Source organism: Erinaceus europaeus, chromosome 10 (assembly GCF_950295315.1).
Source record: "Erinaceus europaeus chromosome 10, mEriEur2.1, whole genome shotgun sequence".
In the NCBI taxonomy this organism is placed as follows: Eukaryota; Metazoa; Chordata; class Mammalia; order Eulipotyphla; family Erinaceidae; genus Erinaceus; species Erinaceus europaeus.
Window position 1 is genome coordinate 94,965,717 of NC_080171.1, and position 20,218 is coordinate 94,985,934.

General features: G+C 44.1%; 1 protein-coding gene across 2 annotated transcripts in view; it reads right to left on the minus strand.

The window, feature by feature from the left end:
- Positions 1–5,470: 5,470 nt before the first annotated feature.
- The window catches only part of STRBP (spermatid perinuclear RNA binding protein), a 144,505-nt gene continuing 129,757 nt past the window's right edge, over positions 5,471–20,218 (minus strand). The window contains exons 18-19 of one of the 2 annotated variants that reach the window (XM_060200124.1): positions 18,314–18,447; positions 5,471–5,759 (exon numbers count right to left, since the gene is read on the minus strand). In XM_060200124.1, the coding sequence (XP_060056107.1) occupies positions 18,443–18,447 (5 nt within the window). In that variant the 3' untranslated portion in view covers positions 5,471–5,759; positions 18,314–18,442. Of the gene's footprint in view, positions 5,760–13,468; positions 14,366–18,313; positions 18,448–20,218 lie in introns of those variants that run through there. The other variant, XM_060200125.1, reaches the window with a different exon arrangement.

The window sequence follows — 20,218 nt, forward strand, 5'->3', positions numbered from 1 at the left end:
TCGTGTTGTATAAACCGCTGTTATCATTGTATCTATGCCTCACCCCATTCCCACCAAGCAGCTCCCCACCACTCCCTCAGACTTTCTGAATAGCTAAGGTGTGTTGCACCATGGGAGGTATGAGAAGTCACAAGTTCTACCCTGTGGAAGGCTAATGCCTATGCTTTTATTTGCACAGAAGCTCTTGTCCAAGAAAACTAAACGGTATAGTGAGTACAGGAGGCAAAGGTGGCATTATGACTTGAAAGACAAAAAAGCATCTTCTAGTGTAGAAATGAGAGGAAATTAATAAAAAGGAAAAAAAAAAAGCCAGTCCTTTTTAAAGCACAAATGTGGAAGGGGGATGTGGACCAAGAGCTGAAAAGCAGAGAATGTGAAGTTCCATTATACTTTGCTAGGACTCTCAGCAAGTGAAGCGGTATATGGACAGACAAGCTTTAGACAGCTTCTTTCTATTGAATGGTGGTTCTCCCACAGCCCAGTAGTGCAGGAGTGAGGAGGCTTTCAGACCACATCACCTCCTTTCTCTGCAGCAGGAACAGCAGCAATGCTTGCCTATCCTTCCAGTTTCCCATGGATTCCCACCTATGCCCAGGCTTTAGACAGAAACAGGACAGGGAGCCGGGCAGTAGTGCAGCGTGTTAAGCACAGGTGGCTAGAAGAGTGAGGACCAGTGTAAGGATCCCGGTTCAAGCCCTCAGGGGAGTCTAACTGCAGGGGAGTCACTTTACAAGTGGTGAAGCAGGTCTGCAGGTGTCTGTCTTTCTCTCCCCCTCTGTCTTCCCCTCCTCTCTCCATTTCTCTCTGTCCCATCCAACGACGACGACTTCAATAACAACAATAATAAATACAACAATGAAACAAGGGCAACAAAAGGGAATATTAAAAAAAAATTAAAAAAACAGGACAGGATGTAGGCTATGAAGTGTTAAGTGCCTACAGTGGTGTAAGTGCACATGATGTGAAGCACGAGGACCAGCACAAGAATCCTGGTTCAAGCCCCCGGCTCCCCACCTGTTGGGGGGGGTCGCTTCACAAGCAGTGAAGCAGGTCTGCAGGTGTCTTTCCCTCCTCTCGATTTCTCTGTCCCATCCAACAACAACGACAGCAATAACAATGATAAAAAGGTCAACAAAAGGGAAAAGATAGCCTCGAGGAGCAGTGGATTTTGTAGTGCAGGCATTGAGCCCTGCACTACAAAACCCTGGAGACAAAAATTAAAAAAATGTCTGTTTCTTCTAGAAAAACAATAAATGGCTACTTGGAGTGGTGGAATTGTTCAGGCTGAGTTAAACACACACACACACACACACACACACACACACACACACACACGACAAAAGGAACTCAGCAAAAATAGTCACCACGGCAACAGAGTTCATAAAGCAGCCATCTTGTTACACAGCCTTACGTGACAGAGATGAGGTCCTGCTGAGAGTGCAGACGCCTAGTTGAGACCCCGATTGAAAATAACTGCATACTGACACCCAGTGCTGATACTAGGCGAATGAGGTCCTGTGAATAGGGAATGCGTGACTGCAAGGGACATGGAAGTGTGACAGTTCTCTACAATGACAGGGAATGTGTTGAACAGAGAAGCAAGTTGATGACATCTGAGTAGATTAAACAGTAGTTAGCAATGTCATCTAACAGAGCCTGAGTGATGAGACTGGATACCTTTCCTGAAGACATCCAGACCAAGAAGTTTGAGATGAAGAATGACTGGAGATCTTTAAGCAAATACGCTTAAAACTTATTGATGTTCCCTGTCAATGTTGTAAGAAGAAAGGCTGGAGAGAACTAGGGTCTGAGCAGAAAGGAAGGACAGATCTGAGGGAAAAAAATCTGGAAAGTCAATGTAACATGCTGAAAGATGAATTCAGTAAGATGAATTCAGCTTTTAGTGTCCCACACCATCTAGTCAGGATTTATGCGGACATCTCTATCATAGGGCTTCTGAACTTCAACATCACTGACATTTTGTAAATCAGTGGGTACTTAACAGCATAATTTTTGTTGAGGGGGCTGTCCCCAACCATAAACCAGTTGCATCTCCAGGTGTCATCAAATGTTCCAGAGCAGGAGCTCAGGGTGGGACTCACTCCTGGCTGAGAACCCCTGCTGAAGCTAGGAGGATGAGGTTGCCTGGGAACGTGCAAGGACTAAATGGAGGCCAAAGTGGCGATCAGGAGGGAAGAGAGAGGACATGGACTAGGAGTAAGCATTCCTTGCAGAGGCCAGACCAGAAAAAGGCTCATTGGGTTTGATAAATAGCAAGTTGCTGCCGTTCTAGATGTTAGCAGAAACCTCTGAGGTGGGTGGTTATGGCAGAGGGGCCAAACTAGTGAGTTGAGGAGAGGGAGATTTTACCCCTGGCTGTGAGATGGGAAAGGTGGTGGCTGGAGGGGGTGAACACTGGTTTTAGTGGAGGTGCAGACTGGAGCTGCGCAGATAGGCACTCTTCCCTTGACTGCTCTCAGAACACAGCACAGGCTGAGAGGACTAGCAGGGTGCAGAGCATTCTTAGTATCTCTTGATGGTAAAGGCAAATAATGCATCAACACTGGGGCCGGGTGGTGGCGCACCTGGTTGAGCGCACATGTTACAGTGTGCAAGGACCCAGGTTCGAGTCCACAGTCCCCACCTGCAGGGGGAAAGCTTCACAAGTGGTGAACCAAAGCTGCAGTTGTGTCTCTCTCTCACCCTCTCTATCCCTCCCTTCCCTCTCAATTTCTGACTGTCTCTATCCAATAAATAAATAAAAAACAAAACAAAAAATAATGCATCAACATAAAAGGCAAAAAGCACCTGTCTCATAGTCTTCAAGAGGCACTGTTTCCCAGCTATTCTGAATCCCAAATCTCAGCATGGAGAGTGTAAGCCCACATCTATCAAGGGGGGTAAGAAGCTACACTCAAGGGGGTCGGGCGGTGGCGCAGTGGATTAAGCGCATGTGGTACAAAGTGCAGGGACCGGCGTAAGGATCCTGGTTCGAGTCCCCGGCTCCCCACCTGCAGAGGAGTCGCTTCACAGGTGGTGAAGCAGGTCTGCAGGTGTCTATCTTTCTCTCCCCGCTTCTGTCTTCCCCTCCTCTCTCCATTTCTCTCTGTCCTATCCAACAACGAACAACATCAACAATGGCAATAATAATAACCACAACGAGGCTACAACAACAAGGGCAACAAAAAGGGGGAAAAATGGCCTCCAGGAGCAGTGGATTCATGGTGCAGGCACCGAGCCCAGCAATAACCCTGGAGGGGAAAAAAAAAAAAGCTACACTCACAAGACCAAGTGTCTTATAGATCATTTCCCCCAATAAAGTAACACACACACACACACACACACACACACACACACACCAAATGAACAGCAATGCTTCCAGCTCTGACTGACCCAACAGTTGTGAAAACCAGTCTCTTGTCTACAAATCAGCAAGTGACATGGGTCCCAGTTGCCTGACTCCTCACCTCATCTGACAGCTACTAGTTCTTTTGCTCATATACACAAAAGTTCTTGAGGGGTGAGAACACAAAACCAGGAAGATGAATATGTGAGGCACTGGCTCCCAGAACAAGAGGACTAAAACCTTCAGGAGTCAAACCCATGCCCCAAGGTTAAGCAAAGAAACTGGAAACCATTGTGACCCATGCCCCATGGCTAAAACAGTGACTACCAGTGACTACAAGGGTGGCTGCATACGAACCCTCAAAACTTCACTAGAAGTACACCTGACAGAAAGCCATGACACTGGGTCCAAGGCCAGACTCCAAACTTTGAAAGTGCTTAGCCTTTCGGACTTGTATTTTTCAGTGCCACCTGAGTTATCACTGGGGTTGGGTGCCGGTACTATACATCCCCTGCTCTCGGTGGCCACTTTTATTTTAATTGGGTAGGACAGAGAGAAATTAAGGTGATAGGGAGAGAGAGAGAAGAAAAAGAGAAACACCTGCAGACCTACTTTACCACTTGTGAAGACTCTCCGCTGCTGGTGGGGAGCTGGGGCTCGAAGGTGGGTCCTTGCAGATGGTGACGTGTGTGCTTAACTTGGTGCACCAACCAGGCCCTGGCCCCCGCCTTTCTAACTTTCCATAACACGAGGTGGGTCCAATGCCTATCTCACAGGGGTTTCTAAGTTACTGTTAAGCTCCTGTCTCTTCTTTAACCTGTGGTCATCAGAATATCCCTAAGCGAAGTGATACTATGCTTAGAACTGAGTATCAAGTAATCTGCAATTTCAACCATTTGTAGTAAGAAATTATTTTATTTATTGATAGAGAAATTGAGAAGGGAATGGGAGATAGAGAGGGGGAGACAGAGACACCTGCAGTGCTACTTCACCACTCATGAAGCTTTCCCCCGGCAGGTGGGGACCAGGGGCTTGGATCTGGATCCTTGTGCACCGTAGTGTGTGCACTTAACCAGGTGCGCCTCAATTTCAATCATTTGTTAGCTGTGATCAATTCCATCTCTTTCAAAACCAAGAATAAGAAAAGTAATATTCCTTCCCTTCATCTCCCACCCTCCCTCCAACTTCAACTAAGTTTTTCTATGTCAGTCACGGCCAGGAAAGACTAGCTGTCCCTGTAGCCCAGGAGTAAACCTGGATGGGAGCCAGACAGCTAAGGCGGGAGCAGCAGTGAGCCTGACATAGTCGATTCTAGAGCTGTTGTAAATCCCAACTGGTGGTGTCCCAAGGAGATGGTTCCTATTTCATGCACACATACATGTATGCGTGCGTGCGTGCGTGCAGAGAGAGAGAGAATGGAACCTTGCTTGTATGATTCCACTGCTCTAGGCCACCTAATTCTTTATGCAGATCCAGGAGAGACATCACAGTATCACGCTGCTGTTCATGGAACTTTCTCTGGTGTCATGTATGGTGATCCCATGTGGGACCAGGGCTTAAATCAAGGTTCCCAAGCATGGCAAGGGGTGTGTGTGCGTACACTAACATATACACTGTCTTTGTCCCCACGGCTCTTCACTTACCTGGAAGGAGGCAGCAGAAGTCCCTGGTCCTTTGTCCTCATCCTTCAGAAGAGTCTGTAGGGCAGCTCCTGGGCAAGAGCTAGTAGTAGCTTTGAGTGAGAATTGCCCCGTTCTCTTGGGCAAGTCACTGTATCTCAGCCTTAGGTGTCCTAAGTAGGCATGCCCGAACTGAGTGAGTTGTGTGGAAACCCGATTAATTCTAGGGGCTTATACACAATTCAGCACCAGTAACTCATCATTCACTGCACTAGGTGTTGGATGACAGTTCCAGACTGAGTTAACTCTAGGAACAGAATATGACACACTGGCCCCACTGCTCAGACTACTGACCTCAATAAAAAGCCAAAGCTGCCCCCTTCCCCTGAAGCTTTCTTGGTCCCTCCACCCTTTGCATGAAGAGAAACTCCTACATGTACTGAGCTTTTAAGGATCACAAAAGTGGTCCTGCACTTTTTATCAGTCAGCCAGAGAACAGTTCAGCTTGTTGCTGTATAAGACAGAAGCTTTTATTTTTATTCATCCAAATAGGGAAATGCAACATGTCACGGCATTACAGACAAACTGCAGCAGCCAAACAAGAGGATCAGTCTATGGCAGAGTCCAACGTGGTCAGTGTGAAGGAGCCACTGTGTGGGTGCTGCCTGTGGGAGCTGGGTGGGGTGGTAGAGTCCCTTTGGATGAAGGCCAGGCATCTCTTGGCGAGGCACTGGTGATAGTCCACACGTGCAGGCTGCTGCTTCAACCACGCTGAAGGTGTCAAGTTCAGACTTCTACATGTAATCAATGCCCCAGAGGGGAAGGACATCCAAGGTGGTCACGTTTCCCAATGTTAAATTTTAACATGATACACAACATAAAATTATTGCCAAGGACTTTGCACTGCAAATTGTACTATTTACATTTGCGTATTCAGGAAAAAAAACAACACAGTAAATAGATACATATAGATATTTTAAATAGAGTTCTAAAAGCTAACTTGGCCATCAACCAGACCAGTGAGTAAGCTACAGTCAGGAGTCCAATGTGATGTGTGTAACCGTGCAGCCAGGAAAGTTTTGTACCCTCAACTACACTTAACCTTCCCACAGCTCCTAACTCCCCCACCTCCCACACTTGGAGGCTGAGGAAATGTCAGAGATGAGCAGGGGCACTTGACCCCTTCTTAAACAGCCCAAAGCTTTAGATCTGGACATGCTGCCTCCTTCCCAGACAATGACTTCCGTTTGGAGTGGGTAAGAAGCAAGTGTTACAGGCCCCTCTGAAGAACTATTACACAGCAGGCAGACCAAGACAGTGGGTTCAGACTGAAAGACCGAGCCAGGTCCCAGACCAGTCCTTTCCACAGCCTAGACTGCCAAGAGCACCCTTAGGGCCATGGCCAGTCAGCTTCCCAGTCGCTAGAAGTGTCCTTGCCCTACTTAGAGTTGTATTGGGAGACTTATTATCTCCTGAAAAGGTGCCTGGACTCCAACCAGCCACCAACAGAAACCAAAGGTTGAGCACAAGCCAGCAGATGGGTCCTGAATGAAAGGCCTGAGCTCAAAGATAAATACGGCTATGGGCTGAATAATATGAAGTCTGCCTAAGGAAGGTGACTTGTGACTCAGAAGAAGCAAAGATGGACTAAAGCAGACATCCCACATCTGTCTGGAGGTTGGAGACAGCTCACAAGGTAAGACAAAACCACCGTTAGCTCCTGGAAGATGCAGACAGTAAGGCTCCTGGATGCCCGAGTTGGGCTCCCCAGTTGAGTTTCAGTAAGTTTCCTTCAAAAAGGGCAGACTTAATGGTATGAATGGTCATTAGGCCACTTCCCACACAGATGAAGCAGGTTCCATGGAGGAAGCCACCAAATGGAGTGAATGAAGGAGCAAGTGTCTCTCAGTGTCCCCTCTACGAAGTGGAGGGATGGGGTGGATCTTACTGACCACAGAGGACATAGCACAAGATATCATGATGGTCACGGACAGAGATGCAGTAAATGGCAGCACTTCAGATGTGTAGGGAGAATTTTTTTTATCATGATTTGCCTGGCTAACTTGCAAATTGTACCTCACCTGTCGGCTGTCATAGGGCTAGGGCTGCAGCTGAGGGAGCTATGAGAAAAATATGATCAGTTTAGAAAGGGGCACAAATGTGTCCAAGTGTCAGGAATAAGCATATTTAGATCAACGTTGTGCTCCTGACTCACCAAACCAAAACCTCCTTAGGGATGTCTGTGCGCAGTAGGAACAGGGCAGTTCTCAAGCAGAAGAATTGTGCTCAGCCTGGAAATATGGAGAGCACTTTCTCCAGAGCAAAAGGGAGAGGAGGTTGGACTGTTAAATGCAACTTTCTAAATTACAAATGGAGAAGAGACTGCTCAAAGATAGATTTCTTAGATATATGAAGTTCCTATTCCTCTTGGGTTACTTCCACAAAGGATAAAAAGAAAAAGCAGACTCCCAGAAAAAGCAGTCCAAAGAAGAACTTTCTGACCATCTGATTCCCTAAGCAAGAAAATGACAGATGACATGATAGCTACAACAGCGCAGGGACCCAGGCCAGACTCAAGATCCAGAAGTGAACTGGCATTTGTATGGGGCCCAACACACCCACTAGCTGTGCACTCTCTGATGATAGGCCAGGTCTGACACGGCAACAGAGGCAGACATGCCACAGCTAGGGCTGATCTCTAGCCCTGCTAGGCTCATCTTTGCCCCTCCCCACTCCTGTAAGCCCAGGAATGGCTCTAGAAAATATATAGGTAGGTGTGTTTCTCCTTAAAGATGAGAAGTTAAACATAACAGTTTCAAGAACCAGAGCCCCCACCCCCACCCCCAGCCACGAGAGAGAGACTAGGCAGCAAAAACTGAAGTACAGCCCCAAGAGGAGTCTGAATGGGTTGAGACAGCTGCCAGAGTGGCTCCTAGGCACAGCTTGTCTGACACATCCACAGGCCTCAGCTGATTCCCAGACGCAAAAAAGTCAACTTCAACTTCCCTAACTCTGAGTTGTGGGGTCTCCTGCCTAAGGCTCCCCATGTTCCCACGTCCACCCACAGAGGCCTATACCTAACTCAGGCCATTTCTATACTCAGGACAGCATCAGACTTCCCTCCCCACCCCCCCCACCCCCAGTGTCCACAGGCTATCAGGAAGCTCATAACTGGCACAGCACCCAGCGTCTCATCTGGAGCTGGTGCTACCACCTCGGAGCTATGTGGCCTTGGGCAAGACTCCCTTCTTCCAGGTGTGTGGGAGCTCAGTGGGAAGGGTGCCTATGCAGCATACACATGGAGCCTCTCCAGTTCCCACGGGCCCTTTAATGGTCAGGGCACACGGATCACATCCTCCAGGCTGCTGTCCTTATTACAAGGGAACATGGCGGCTGGCTCACACCCCTGACACCTTACTGATGCCCTGTAGTTAGTAGCTCACTTCTAGTCTGGGGGAAAGTACTCTGGAAGTAGAAAGCACTGTATTATATACATGTATAGTTTATTTTCACTGCCCCAACTACACAGCACCTTGGGGCAGGCAGCAAGTCTACTTCATGTCAATCTCCCTTTCACTCAATAGAGGGAAGGCTGGGGATATGCCTGAGCAGTATTTGCTTCTATCTGTTATCCATGTTTCTTGCCACCATGGTTCACAGACTTAAGGATAGAGACCATCATCTCTATTTCTGCCCTGTGTATTGGCCAAGGGGCTGGTGCAGACAGACAGGAAGCAAATCTGCTCAGGAAAGCTTTCTTGACATATTGATTTGATTCTGAAGCAAAAGGGAGCCCATGTCTAGCATTTTACTCTCACAACAAGGTCCCAGGTCAAAATTAGATTTGATACAGACTGCTTCATTACTTTTGCTGTTTCAGGTAGCATCTAGGAGACCAGGAGAAGAAAAGCCTGGTGATGTGGACAGTTCTGTTACGCTCTAACTCAAAAGGGATTTTGATGCTCACTGGCCAATTAGTGCCAGTGGCTAGTAAAGCCAGCCACCTCTTCTGTGCCTTGCTCTTCCACAGTGGTACCAGTGCTTAACCAAACTCCTGGATAGCTGGGACTAAACCAAGGCACCATTTTTAACCACAGATCTGATCTTTTACCATCACACTGACATTTCCAACATGCATCTGTGATCACTTTATCCTCCTCTCACTGGCTCTCCATCACCCAACAGTGAAATCTATGCCGGCACTTGAGGTCACCTTTCAGAGGAATGCGCAGCACCTGGTTCTGAGTGCCCAGCACTCTGGATGCTTTGCCCTGTTTCTCTACTTCTCTTCTACCTCTTCCTGGGTTCCTGAGCCCTGTGCTTTCACCACCAGTTCTCACGTCAATGTGTGCTTCTCCCTCAAACTTAAGTTCCTCATGGGCAGGGACTGCTCCCGCCCTATCCTCAATGCTCACAGAACAGATGCTCAGGAAGCCTTTGTAGGAAGATGGATGGGTCCGGCCAGCAGATGGAAGTTTTCAGTATGATTAAACCAAAGGGTGAGTAATAAGTACAGCTGAAGGCAAGGGATGGCAAAATATGGCCCACTGATTGTTTTTTTTTCCCCCAATATTTATTTATTTATTCTCTTTTGTTGCCCTTGTTGCTTTATTGTTATAGTTATTATTGTTGTTGTTGCTGATGTTGTTAGATAGGCCAGAGAGAAATGGAGACAGGAGGGGAAGACAGAGGAGGAGAGAAAGATAGACACCTGCAGACCTGCTTCACCGCTTGTGAAGCGACTCCCCTGCAGGTGGGGAGCAAGGGGCTCAAACTGGGATCCTTATACCAGTCCTTGTGCTTTGCACCATGTGCGCTTAATCCGCTGAGCTACCGCCCGACTCCCCACTGATTGTTTTTATGATTTTGTTGGACTGCAGCCTCACTCAGTTGATTATGCACTGTTTATGGCTCACCTTGTGCTATAAAGGCTAGGTAGCAGTGACACTAGTCCACAAAGATTAATTGTATGGCCTTTACATGGAAGGTTTGGTGACACTATGTCTAAGGTCATGTGACACACAGAGGGGTTTTGTGTGTAGGCCCAGTGAGTGTGCACAGACAGGCTGCATGTGTTTAGAAACAGGTGGTGGAGGCCACACTCAAGGCGATGGCATCAGTGTCTCGGTGTAACCTGTAGCCATTGAGGGCTGAGAGGTGACCTAAAGGCTGAAAATAAGTTTCATCTTCAGCCTATTATACCCACCTGAGTTACAGAATCACAGGCAAAGAACCCACTGTGACTCCTTGGGTTTTCCTGTCCATCTGTCTGGATGAATCAAGAGATGGCAGGATTGCCACAGACCCAAAGCAGACAGTCCTCAGTCATAATTCCATGGGGTTTATTTTCATCCTCCTTAATAGTTTTTCCCAATTTTGTAAATGAAGTCTGCACTTTCTCACTGGCTAAAAACCATGTTCTATATGATCTGATCCAATGAGTACCTGTCTTTGCCCAGTAAAGACTCAAAAATGACTTTTTCTTTCTTCCCAGGGCACTGCTCAGTTGTGGTTTACAGGAGTGCTGAGGACTGAACCTGAGAGCTTGAAGCCCCAGGCATGAAAGACTTTGCATAACCATTAGGCTGCTTCCCAAGCCCCAAAGACTACATATTTTAAAAGGTGGAAATGTTCTGCATAAACAAACAGCCTGGAGGGCAGAAATGCAGGGGAAAAACTGTAAGGTGCCAACTCATCTGCCTGTAAACCTGAACCCAAGAGCGGCTTCTCAAAGGCTCACTGGAAACAACAAAAAAAAAAAAAAAAAAAAAAAATGGACCCACCCAATTCTTGTTTCTTAGTCCAATGGAGATCTCAGCCTTTGTGGAGGGTAGACAGCATCATGGTTATGCAAACAGACTCTCATGCCTGAGACTCCAAGCTCTTAAGGTTCAATCCCTTGTACCACCATAAGCCAGAGCTGAGCAGTGCTTTGGTTAAAAAATCCTGCCACATAGCAATACCTCTCCCACACCCCCAGTGTGCACCCACCATTATCCTCTTCCTCCCTCTGCCTTTACCATCTTGATCCTAAGAACCACTGTCTTCTCAATCACCTATCAAAAGTAGTCCAGGAAAAATGCCTGGATAGCCTCCACCCCTCTTGATGGGTGCTAGGGTTCTCTGACCCAGGGTGGTACCTCCGAAGGACCACCCTCGAAGCTAAGTCTAGGAGTAAGTCTGGCCTGCTGTGAGATACCATTCCTGTCTCTTTACCCACTTGGGTATAGCCCTCACATCAGACTCCCTGACCTCTCACTTAGCATCTGCAATAACCTCTGCTTCCATTCATTGTCCAAATGGATCCTTCAGAATTCTCTATTTTGTTAGACCTTAACCACTGAAGGGCACAGCATCAAAAGCCTTTCATGAAAAATTGCCCTGAACTACATATTCTATCTGCCACTAGACCCTGCTGACCACCCTGTAACAAGGAACTCCGTGCTGCCCTGAGAAGCCATGCCCTGTGCACACATGCTGCCTGCCTCCCCCACCCCCAATCTCCTCAGTACCCTACTGGGAAAGCTCTTTCAATTGCACTTTGAGATGCTTCCAGCTTTCCTGAATTTCATGGGTGCCAACTTCCAGAGGTTTCTATCCTCCCAGATGATGCTGACCACATACACACTTCCTTAGTGTAGCCTCCAAGGATGCTAGCTGACGAAATTTCAGATTATCTACTTTAAGGCTACCCTACCCAGTGAGATCTAGGCATTGTAACACTCTGGAAAATATGCCACTGAGGTTTACCCTTTGGTTAGAGCATAGTGCCAGTTTATTAGAAACAGGTAACAGCCAGCAGCCAAAATGCAGAAGAAGCTGAGCATAAAAACACTTCTAACAGTGTTTCCTTCCCTGCTGCCTAAACCCCCACCCCCCACCCCCGTTTCTCTCCAGTGGGAATTACTAATTTGACCTTGATCAAACAGGGTTCAATTACAATATAAAAAGATAGTCTATAGAAATATACCCCAACCCTACTGGTTGGGGGGAGGGGGAGGAAGAGAGGCAAGGGAGGGACGGAGGGAGAGGGATGGAATCACCTTTGGAGTTAATCCTAGAAGTCTGGTACATAGCTAAGCAGAAGGTCTTACAGAGGGGAGTCTGTTGTAAAAACGTTTGGCTAGGCTTGGCCACTTACTAGCAGTATAATTCCAGGTGAGTCATTTTTCCTAAGCTTCTATTTCCTCATCTGTAAATGCAGAACAAGTCTAGATTCTACAGTTATGCAACTAGCATCTCATTCTAGAGACAGTATCTATTAATGATAAAATCAGCAGAGGAAATGTTACTTCTTTTGTGTTTATAGTTTAAAATCACACTTGTTTTGCAACAAGATGGGTGGTATGGAGAGTTCTCTGGGTTTCAATTTCTTTGACTATAGAGTGGGCACAGCTGTCAATAGCAGAAAATGAACAGTAACTGGGAAAAGGTTTTGCTAGTGGTGGTCTATTACTGCCAGTACTTTTCCTCCTTTACACACATGTCACTGCCCTAGAACCCAGAAACCTGGCTTTAAAAGCTTGCTTCTTCCTGCTCCCCTCCAGGATTATAGGTGGTTGCCCAGGAAAATGGTCAATTGTCAAGAATGATGATGACCTGGGGTGAGAGAGGGGCATACTTCCCTGAATAGTGTGGTGTATTCATTCCCACACCCACCTACCCAGCTGGCAGTACTCAGCCAGAGTCAAGGAAAGAAGGAGTCTGCAAAAGGCCTGAGAATCAGACAAGTTCAGCAGACTGGTTCACATGCGCAGTGACTTCACTACCATCCCAGCAGGGCACATAAGTACAGGGTCCACCTTACAAGAAAGTCTGCTGGGAGTCGGGCGGTAGCGCACGCAGCAGGTTGAGCGCACATGGCGCAAAGCACAAGGACTGGCGTAAGGATCCCGGTTAGAGGCCCCGGCTCCCCACCTGCAGGGGAGTCACTTCACAAGTGGTGAAGCAGATCTGCAGGTGTCTTTTTCTCCCCCTCCCCTCTCCAAATAACAACAATAACTACAACAATGAAAAAACAACAAGGGCAACAAAAGGGGAAAATATATATATATAAAAGAAGAAAGTCTGCTAAGTTCAGGCAGGCAGTTTTCCCTAAAGCCTTAAGCTATGGGGAAACCTCCTGGCAAATCACAACAGGCCATTGCAATCTGCCACTCCTCCCATCTTTCCTTATTACTTGACCACAAATACCTCCCCATACGTAAAATCCCAACATTGGCTGTAGCCCCTCCATGCCACTTTCCCTTCCACCCAGTAAGTCAAACCTCATCACCCTACAAAGTATGGACCACATCTCTTAAGGCATCTCCATCACCAATCTCAGACCAGAGAGAATGACTCAAAGAAAAAAGATGAGCTAAAAAATTTATTACTGATATTCAAACAGATAAAAACAAGCTTCAAATAGAAAAATACAAAGGCTTCCTGTTTATACAGTCACAACTTGTTCTCCCAGTCTATCTTCCCAGTTTGTTAAATCTTTTTCAACAGTTCTGAAAAAGGCCATTTTTAGGCAAGAATCTCTATATCTATATCTATAAGCCAGAGAGCCCAGATTCCAGCACCGGATATGAGGCCTGGCTTTGAGCTCAACACATCTAGTGACAGTGAGGCTGAGGTCTTGGCTAGTGTTCAGGTCCTCCTTACAGCTCTACCACACACTAGCCCTAAGGCCTGTGGACCCAGCAGGCCCCAGTTCTGCACTACCCAGGTTCTAATTCACAGCATAGTATATAGGAAGGGGCTCTGACACTGAACCAAGCAAACACACTTTTTTCCGTTTCTGAGTAGCAGTCCTAAAAAATGCCTAACTTTGGGGGGGGAGGACCTATACTTAGCACTACATGAAGTTTTTCTTCTGTCAAAAAATAAATAAACAAGCCAAACTTGTTGTGCCTTTTCATCTGCAAAACAGGGATAATACAACCTCCAACAAAACTGCTTGAGACTAAGTAAGAATATTCAGTCCCTGGTGCAATGTCAACGTTGTCATCTATCCTCACTCTCTTTTTCTTCCATTCCTGACTTCTTCAATCTGCTGCCTACAACTTCAAGTGAGCTAAGCTGAAGGTTACTGTCAATTTAATTACTTGAGACATCTAGTCAACATTAGAAAGCAGAGCTCATTCAGTCAAACCATACAAAAAGATCCAAGGTCAGCAAGACTTAAAGAGCAGCCAGGTCCTAGGTAGTGCTAAGGGAACATCCTCAAGGAAGTCAGGTTGATCTTATTACAACCCTGAAGACCACGGGGAGGGTGGTGTGTGTGTCTCTGGACCATACATTGCCGATTAGGATAAACTAACCAGGCACGCTTCAGCTGCCTGGGCAGATGGAGGCAGTCTCCACACTACCCACCAGCAGAAGCAGCATGGTGTTTTATAGCAATGGCTGAGTTCTGCCAAGAAAAGTCAAAACCAGCTTTAAGGACCAGTGACTAAGATATTAACAATTGATTGGTTATGATTAAAAAAAAAAAAAAGTCCTCCCTCAACCTTGGCTCAGCGAGGCGATGACTCCACCAGTCACACTGAAGAATGGGCTGTCTTCTGTCAGCACACTACATAAGTAATGCTTACATTTAAGAAAATTTCTCAACTATACTGCAAATCGATATTATCAGCCTTTGAAGGCAACACCAACTTATTTTATACAAGCCAAAAACATTACAGAGTCAATCTGTATTGCCCAATTCATTTGCTATAAACAGACAGAGAGGCACCTGCAACCTTTCTCCTGAGACTCTCAAAGTCTAGGCAGGAATGGATGGATGGAAGATATAAATACCCTTTATTCCATTCAAAGATGTACATTTCATCATTTATTATTATTGCTAAAAAGCAACTTTCCTAACTATACTTAAATACACAAATGGACAGATTTAGATAGACAGTCCCCCCTACCCCCAAGACTCACACAAAAAAGGGAGAGCTCATATAGTGATAAGAGGAGGTATTTTTTGCACAGACAAGCTGCAGGACTTCTATTCAGAAAAGCATCTAAGTAAGTAGCCTTATAATCACCCCGCCTCATCTTTTTCTTTTCTGTAATTTATAATAACTTGTTTTCAAACTGCCAAATGCTGTTGAGCTCTGAAAATGTTGCATTCTAGAGACAGATATTTGTACTTTTTTCTTAATGTAAGAACCCTATAATAAGTAGGTTGATGGTGTAAATTCAAGAAGTTACACAAACCCTTAAATTTAAAGCAAGTACTGATGAACCCCTGGTAGTAAATTGATGATTAAACATCATAGCAGAAAAATATGCATTTTCATTCAGCATAGATCTCTGGTCATCTCCCTCTGCTAGCTCTCACTAAGTATTTGCTCTGTGTTTCTTGTCTACCCTCCATGTGTAAGGAGTACCCTCCCCAAGCTTGGGAGCATCCCAAACCTGTCATCACCAAGGAACCAACACAACTTCTTCTTGAACAGGCTACATACTTCCTTGTCATCTACTTTCCAACAAAGCCTTGTCTCTTACACATACTTCCGTATCACCTTGGCCAACTACGGTCACCAGAGTTGACATTTACTGAGCCACTTACTATGTGCCAGATGCTATTCAAAAACAATTTATGGGTATTAATTCATCGAATTCCTAAGCTCTATGGGAATTTGCTAAAGGGAGAGAAATATTTTGCCCAGCTTTCTGCATGGTTTCTAGTTACTATTTCTAGCTAGGCTGTAATGCTTACATAACATAATTTGCATTATGGTGCTATTTTCAAAACTCTCCAAAGATCACTGTTGCAGGCATCAATGGAAGCTGTACTTTCTACCTAAAATGATAATGTGGGGAACATATCTTTTCTTACAATTAACTCAGCCCAGATTGGTGACTTGGAACAGTCTTTATGGAAAATGCTCTTAGGAAAGGAACTTGCTGAGGCTGGGTGGTGGTGCACCTGGTTGAGCACATATATTAACAATGCGCAAGGACCCGGGTTTGAGTTCCCAGTTCCCACCTGCAGGGGAAGTTTTGAGAGTGGTGAAGCAGTGCTGCAGGTGTCTTTCTTTCTCTCTTCCTCTCTATCTCCCTCTACCCTCTCTACTATCTCTATCCAATGAGTAAAGATGATAATTTAAAAAAAAAAAAGGAAAGGGTCTCATTCTTATATAAGAAGTGTAGTTCTGTGCTGTGTAAATAACTACTAGAGAAAAGCACCAGCATCAGAGCTCACCTTAGTGGTAGATCACTTTTGGATTCTACAGTTTTAATTCATTTACCACCCATCACTCTTTTAGGCCTCCTAGTAACAGTGACAAGCCTATGATCACTAGGTGATATGCTATCACATGCTTATAGGATATAAGTCTGAACATACATTCTTTTTTGTTTTGAATGATTTTAGACCTCTGGTTTCTGCTAAAGCCTGCAAAGAGGCTCTGCAAAATGGGAATTACAGGGAGACTGTTCACAAAGCAGGCTGTTCAGAGCTCTCAATGTTTATGAATTCTTAGGAACCTAGATTGTTAGGAATCTAATTGCTTGCAGGGTGGGATCTCCTCAGTTCACTGCCTCACTACAAAGATTTTCCTCCACTGTAGCTATTAATGAAACCTAAGAAAAGGGGGAGGGGCTTATACTAAATGACTGAGTGAATCTAAAGACAAAGTTCTCATTTTCACCAAAAAAAAAAAAGACTGGTATTTAAACCTATTACTTGCTTGTTACTATGCTATAAAATTGCTTTAAAAGAACAAGGTTGAGCTGAGACACAGCTCAATGGGCAGGGCATGTGCCTTGCATACAGCCCAGGTCCAAGTTCCAGCACCACATGGGAGTGATGTGACACCAAGGATGCTCTATTGTTGTGGGGTCTCTTCCTTTCTCTATCTGTCTGAAAAGGGCAGGTCAGGAGTAGTAAAATCCTACATGAATGAGGCCCAGGCTTCATAAAATAAATAATAAATAAAAGAACAAGAGTATTTGCTATTCATTTCATTCAGTTCACTCACTAGAGCAGAGGTTCATGAGTATAAACTACAGTTGGTTTCAGGCTCTAAAAACTGCTAGGGAACTAATTTTCAAATGACGTCCATTCCAATAATGTTAGAGGACCCATATTATTAAATAAATTATATATAAGCTATTAACTAAGCAAATTATCTTTCAACGCTGTTAATGCATTATTTGTCTCTTACCTAAGATATTTACAGTAGGCCCAAGTCCACAAGTGAGGGAGACTCCAGATTTATAATGCTTCCACTGGGCAGAGTCTTTGACTTTAATACCCAGAGAAGGCACACAAAATGGACACTCAACTACTGGATCAGGTCTGGAATGTACTTGGTTCTAGTAAGCTAGACTTCATACAACCTTTAATAGATGCCAAAGCCACAGTAAACACACATACAGATTCTGTATGGAGGGAAAAAAGTTGTTCCAGCAACCTTCGAAGTTAATAATAAAAGAGAAAACTGCTACTTAGAGACAAAATAATTCATTTTAATCTCTATATATATGTATATATCAAATACAGCTTTTGTAAAGACCATCTAACACATATGAAATGTAATATATGGGATACACTAAATGAAGCAAATTCTAACCCTCATATTTTTAATTTACATGAATTCCATGACTGTTGCATAAAGTGGGACCTAAATCATTTCGCTGTTTGACCTAGAAACAAAAGATGAACTGTCTATTTGGTCTCTGCAGACTGGGTAGTCTCCATTCCAAGTCTTTCCAACATTCTGCAAACAGCTTAACTCAATGAAACTTTTTTTTCCATAGTTACCTTAGTATTTTGGTTTAGTTCATTTTCTATTGCTTTTTTTTTTTTTTTTTTTAAAGTTTATGGCTTCTTGCTGCTGTTGTATTGGGGCATACAACACAGATCAGAGATTTTCATTTCCCAGAGAAGTTTCTCTCTTTGAGAAATTGGCACTTTGATCCTCAGCTTGTGTAATAGCTACATAAAAAATGGATCCTTACCAGCACTGTTACCAATCTTTTTACTTATGAAGTCCTAGCACTTTGGCCAAGAGTGAGCCCTGACATTAAAATCTTACTGGGTGAACTCTTCCCCACCACTGAACTCTTTTAAATAGGAACATGTGTGTGGTTCACATTTACATTACACCGTAAGTTTCTACACACATATGTGCACTTAACTCAGCAGAAATCTCTACTGAGTAAAAAAAATAATTACAAGGGTATTAAAACAAATGTTGAAAATAATTATTTTACATTTAGGTCATTAAAAAATCTTAAGGTAATCTGATGACATAAGACCTAAGAGATCAAATACATCATATATGATTGTCATATATGCATGTTCTGTTCATTGATTTTTAATTATTTTTTTCTTTAATCAGAAAATAAAAGAGCTTACCTTTGTATACTGAGATCACAGCTTACAGTCACTATATCTCAGCCTATTTTATACAAGTGATATGGCTACGAAGGTCCGAGGAGAACGAGAATAAAGTGAGATAAACGTGCTGAAAACTGCTTAAAAGTATTAACCTGAAATACACAGAGGGTCCAACACCAGTTTTAAAAATACATTAACAAGGTATTCCCAGCTCTTCAATTAATAACGGTGACTGACTGATTCATGAATTTCACACATTCACCCAAACTTTAAAAAAAGAAGAGAAGCTAAACACTGGCAATATCTATTAGTGGTTTGTTCCCCAGGTTAACAATTTGAGAGACTATGACTTTAGGACTCCTTGCCTCACTGCACCATGCACTGCACCTCGTCAGCATGAGGTATGTTGGGAATCTATTGGACCATTAATCTTGCACAAGTAAAGGGGGTGCTCCTGCAGCCTAAAGAAACACAGGTTGCAGGTCACATCCCTGGCTGGGCACCAGCCCCCATGCAAAGAATATGGCTTCAAGGAGGACCCCATCTCTGAGAAATTATAATAGCACTAACTGACGCAGTCAGGAATGCAACTATAGAATTTATGTGCTAAAAAAGTTTAAAAACTATCAGAAGATAGCACAGCTCACACACGAATTCTAAATTCTACAATGGTCTGTAAACTCCCTGACAAGAGACTATGCTGGGATGGATTAGGAACAGATATTGCTAGATTGTCAAAGGAAAAGTTTTAAAACAGACACCGTGGCTTTGAATAAAGTATTGCTCTTCTTTAAAATGCTCAGTCAATGCTTTCCAAAAGAAGGTTATCAGAGTGGTGTATCTGAAAGCTGGAAAGCCTCAGGGGGTCACACTGCTCTTAAGACCAAGACATAGAAATTGCATTTCAAGCCAGACAACCTGATGGTTCTAGAAGTCAGAGAAGAAACCTTGAGGGCCCAAGTGAATAATAAATGGTGCGACGCTCAGAGGCTGGCAATAGGGGCTGTCAATGAAAAAACCACCTACAGTAGAGAAAAGAGCAGAGAAGCAAAACTTTATGTTAATTTCACAGAATTTGGTGAAGCCAAGAGCTTCATTTATATTTCTTTGCTCTTTTCAGCTAGAAGTGGAATTTTCATTACAAAATGGAGGGGTAGGAAGGGCAAAGGGTTGGGGGGGAAGGGACACTTAATTCATTACAAAATTTAAACAGTTGAACTTGCATGGTTACCACTTCTAACAAAGGACTCAATATTTTAAGTAAAGCAGAGAAATGTAAAAGTTTGCAGCAACTGGGCAGGTTTACAACATGGTTAGTAACTTCCAACAAACAACAAAAAAAAAAAAAAAAAAAAGGACTTGGTATAAACCATTTGAAATGACTGCCATCATGTTGGAAAACAGCACAGCTCCCTTTTTTTGCCATTATTAAGGGGTTGAGTTATGAAACCGAGTCAGCTACTTCAAAAGAATTTTCTAAAGAGAAATCTCCAAAGAGATTCCAACATGGAATGCAAATTTGATTAGCAATTTCAAATAACAATACAGCTAAAGCTGTCAATTAATAGTATTCCAAAAATGAAGAGGACTTAAATTTAATTACAAACTGGATACTACCAGCCATGCTTTTTCTTCTCAGTGATGGCTTCGTTTCATCCATAGGTCAGCAAAACGAATCAATGAAACATAAAAACTCCCAGCTGAAATGGGCCCTCTTGTTTATGTCTAGCCACTAATGCACAGGATGAAAATGAGATAAATTCACAGCTATTTCTAGCAAGTGATGAAGTTTTATTAAAGTATCACCCACCACTATTAAGGACAAAAGACCAAGCAGCAAAAGTAACAAACCATTATATATAGTAAGTATATATCAGAAGTGACATTTGTTTTAAATTGCCCCTTCTATTCTCATTTAGTGAT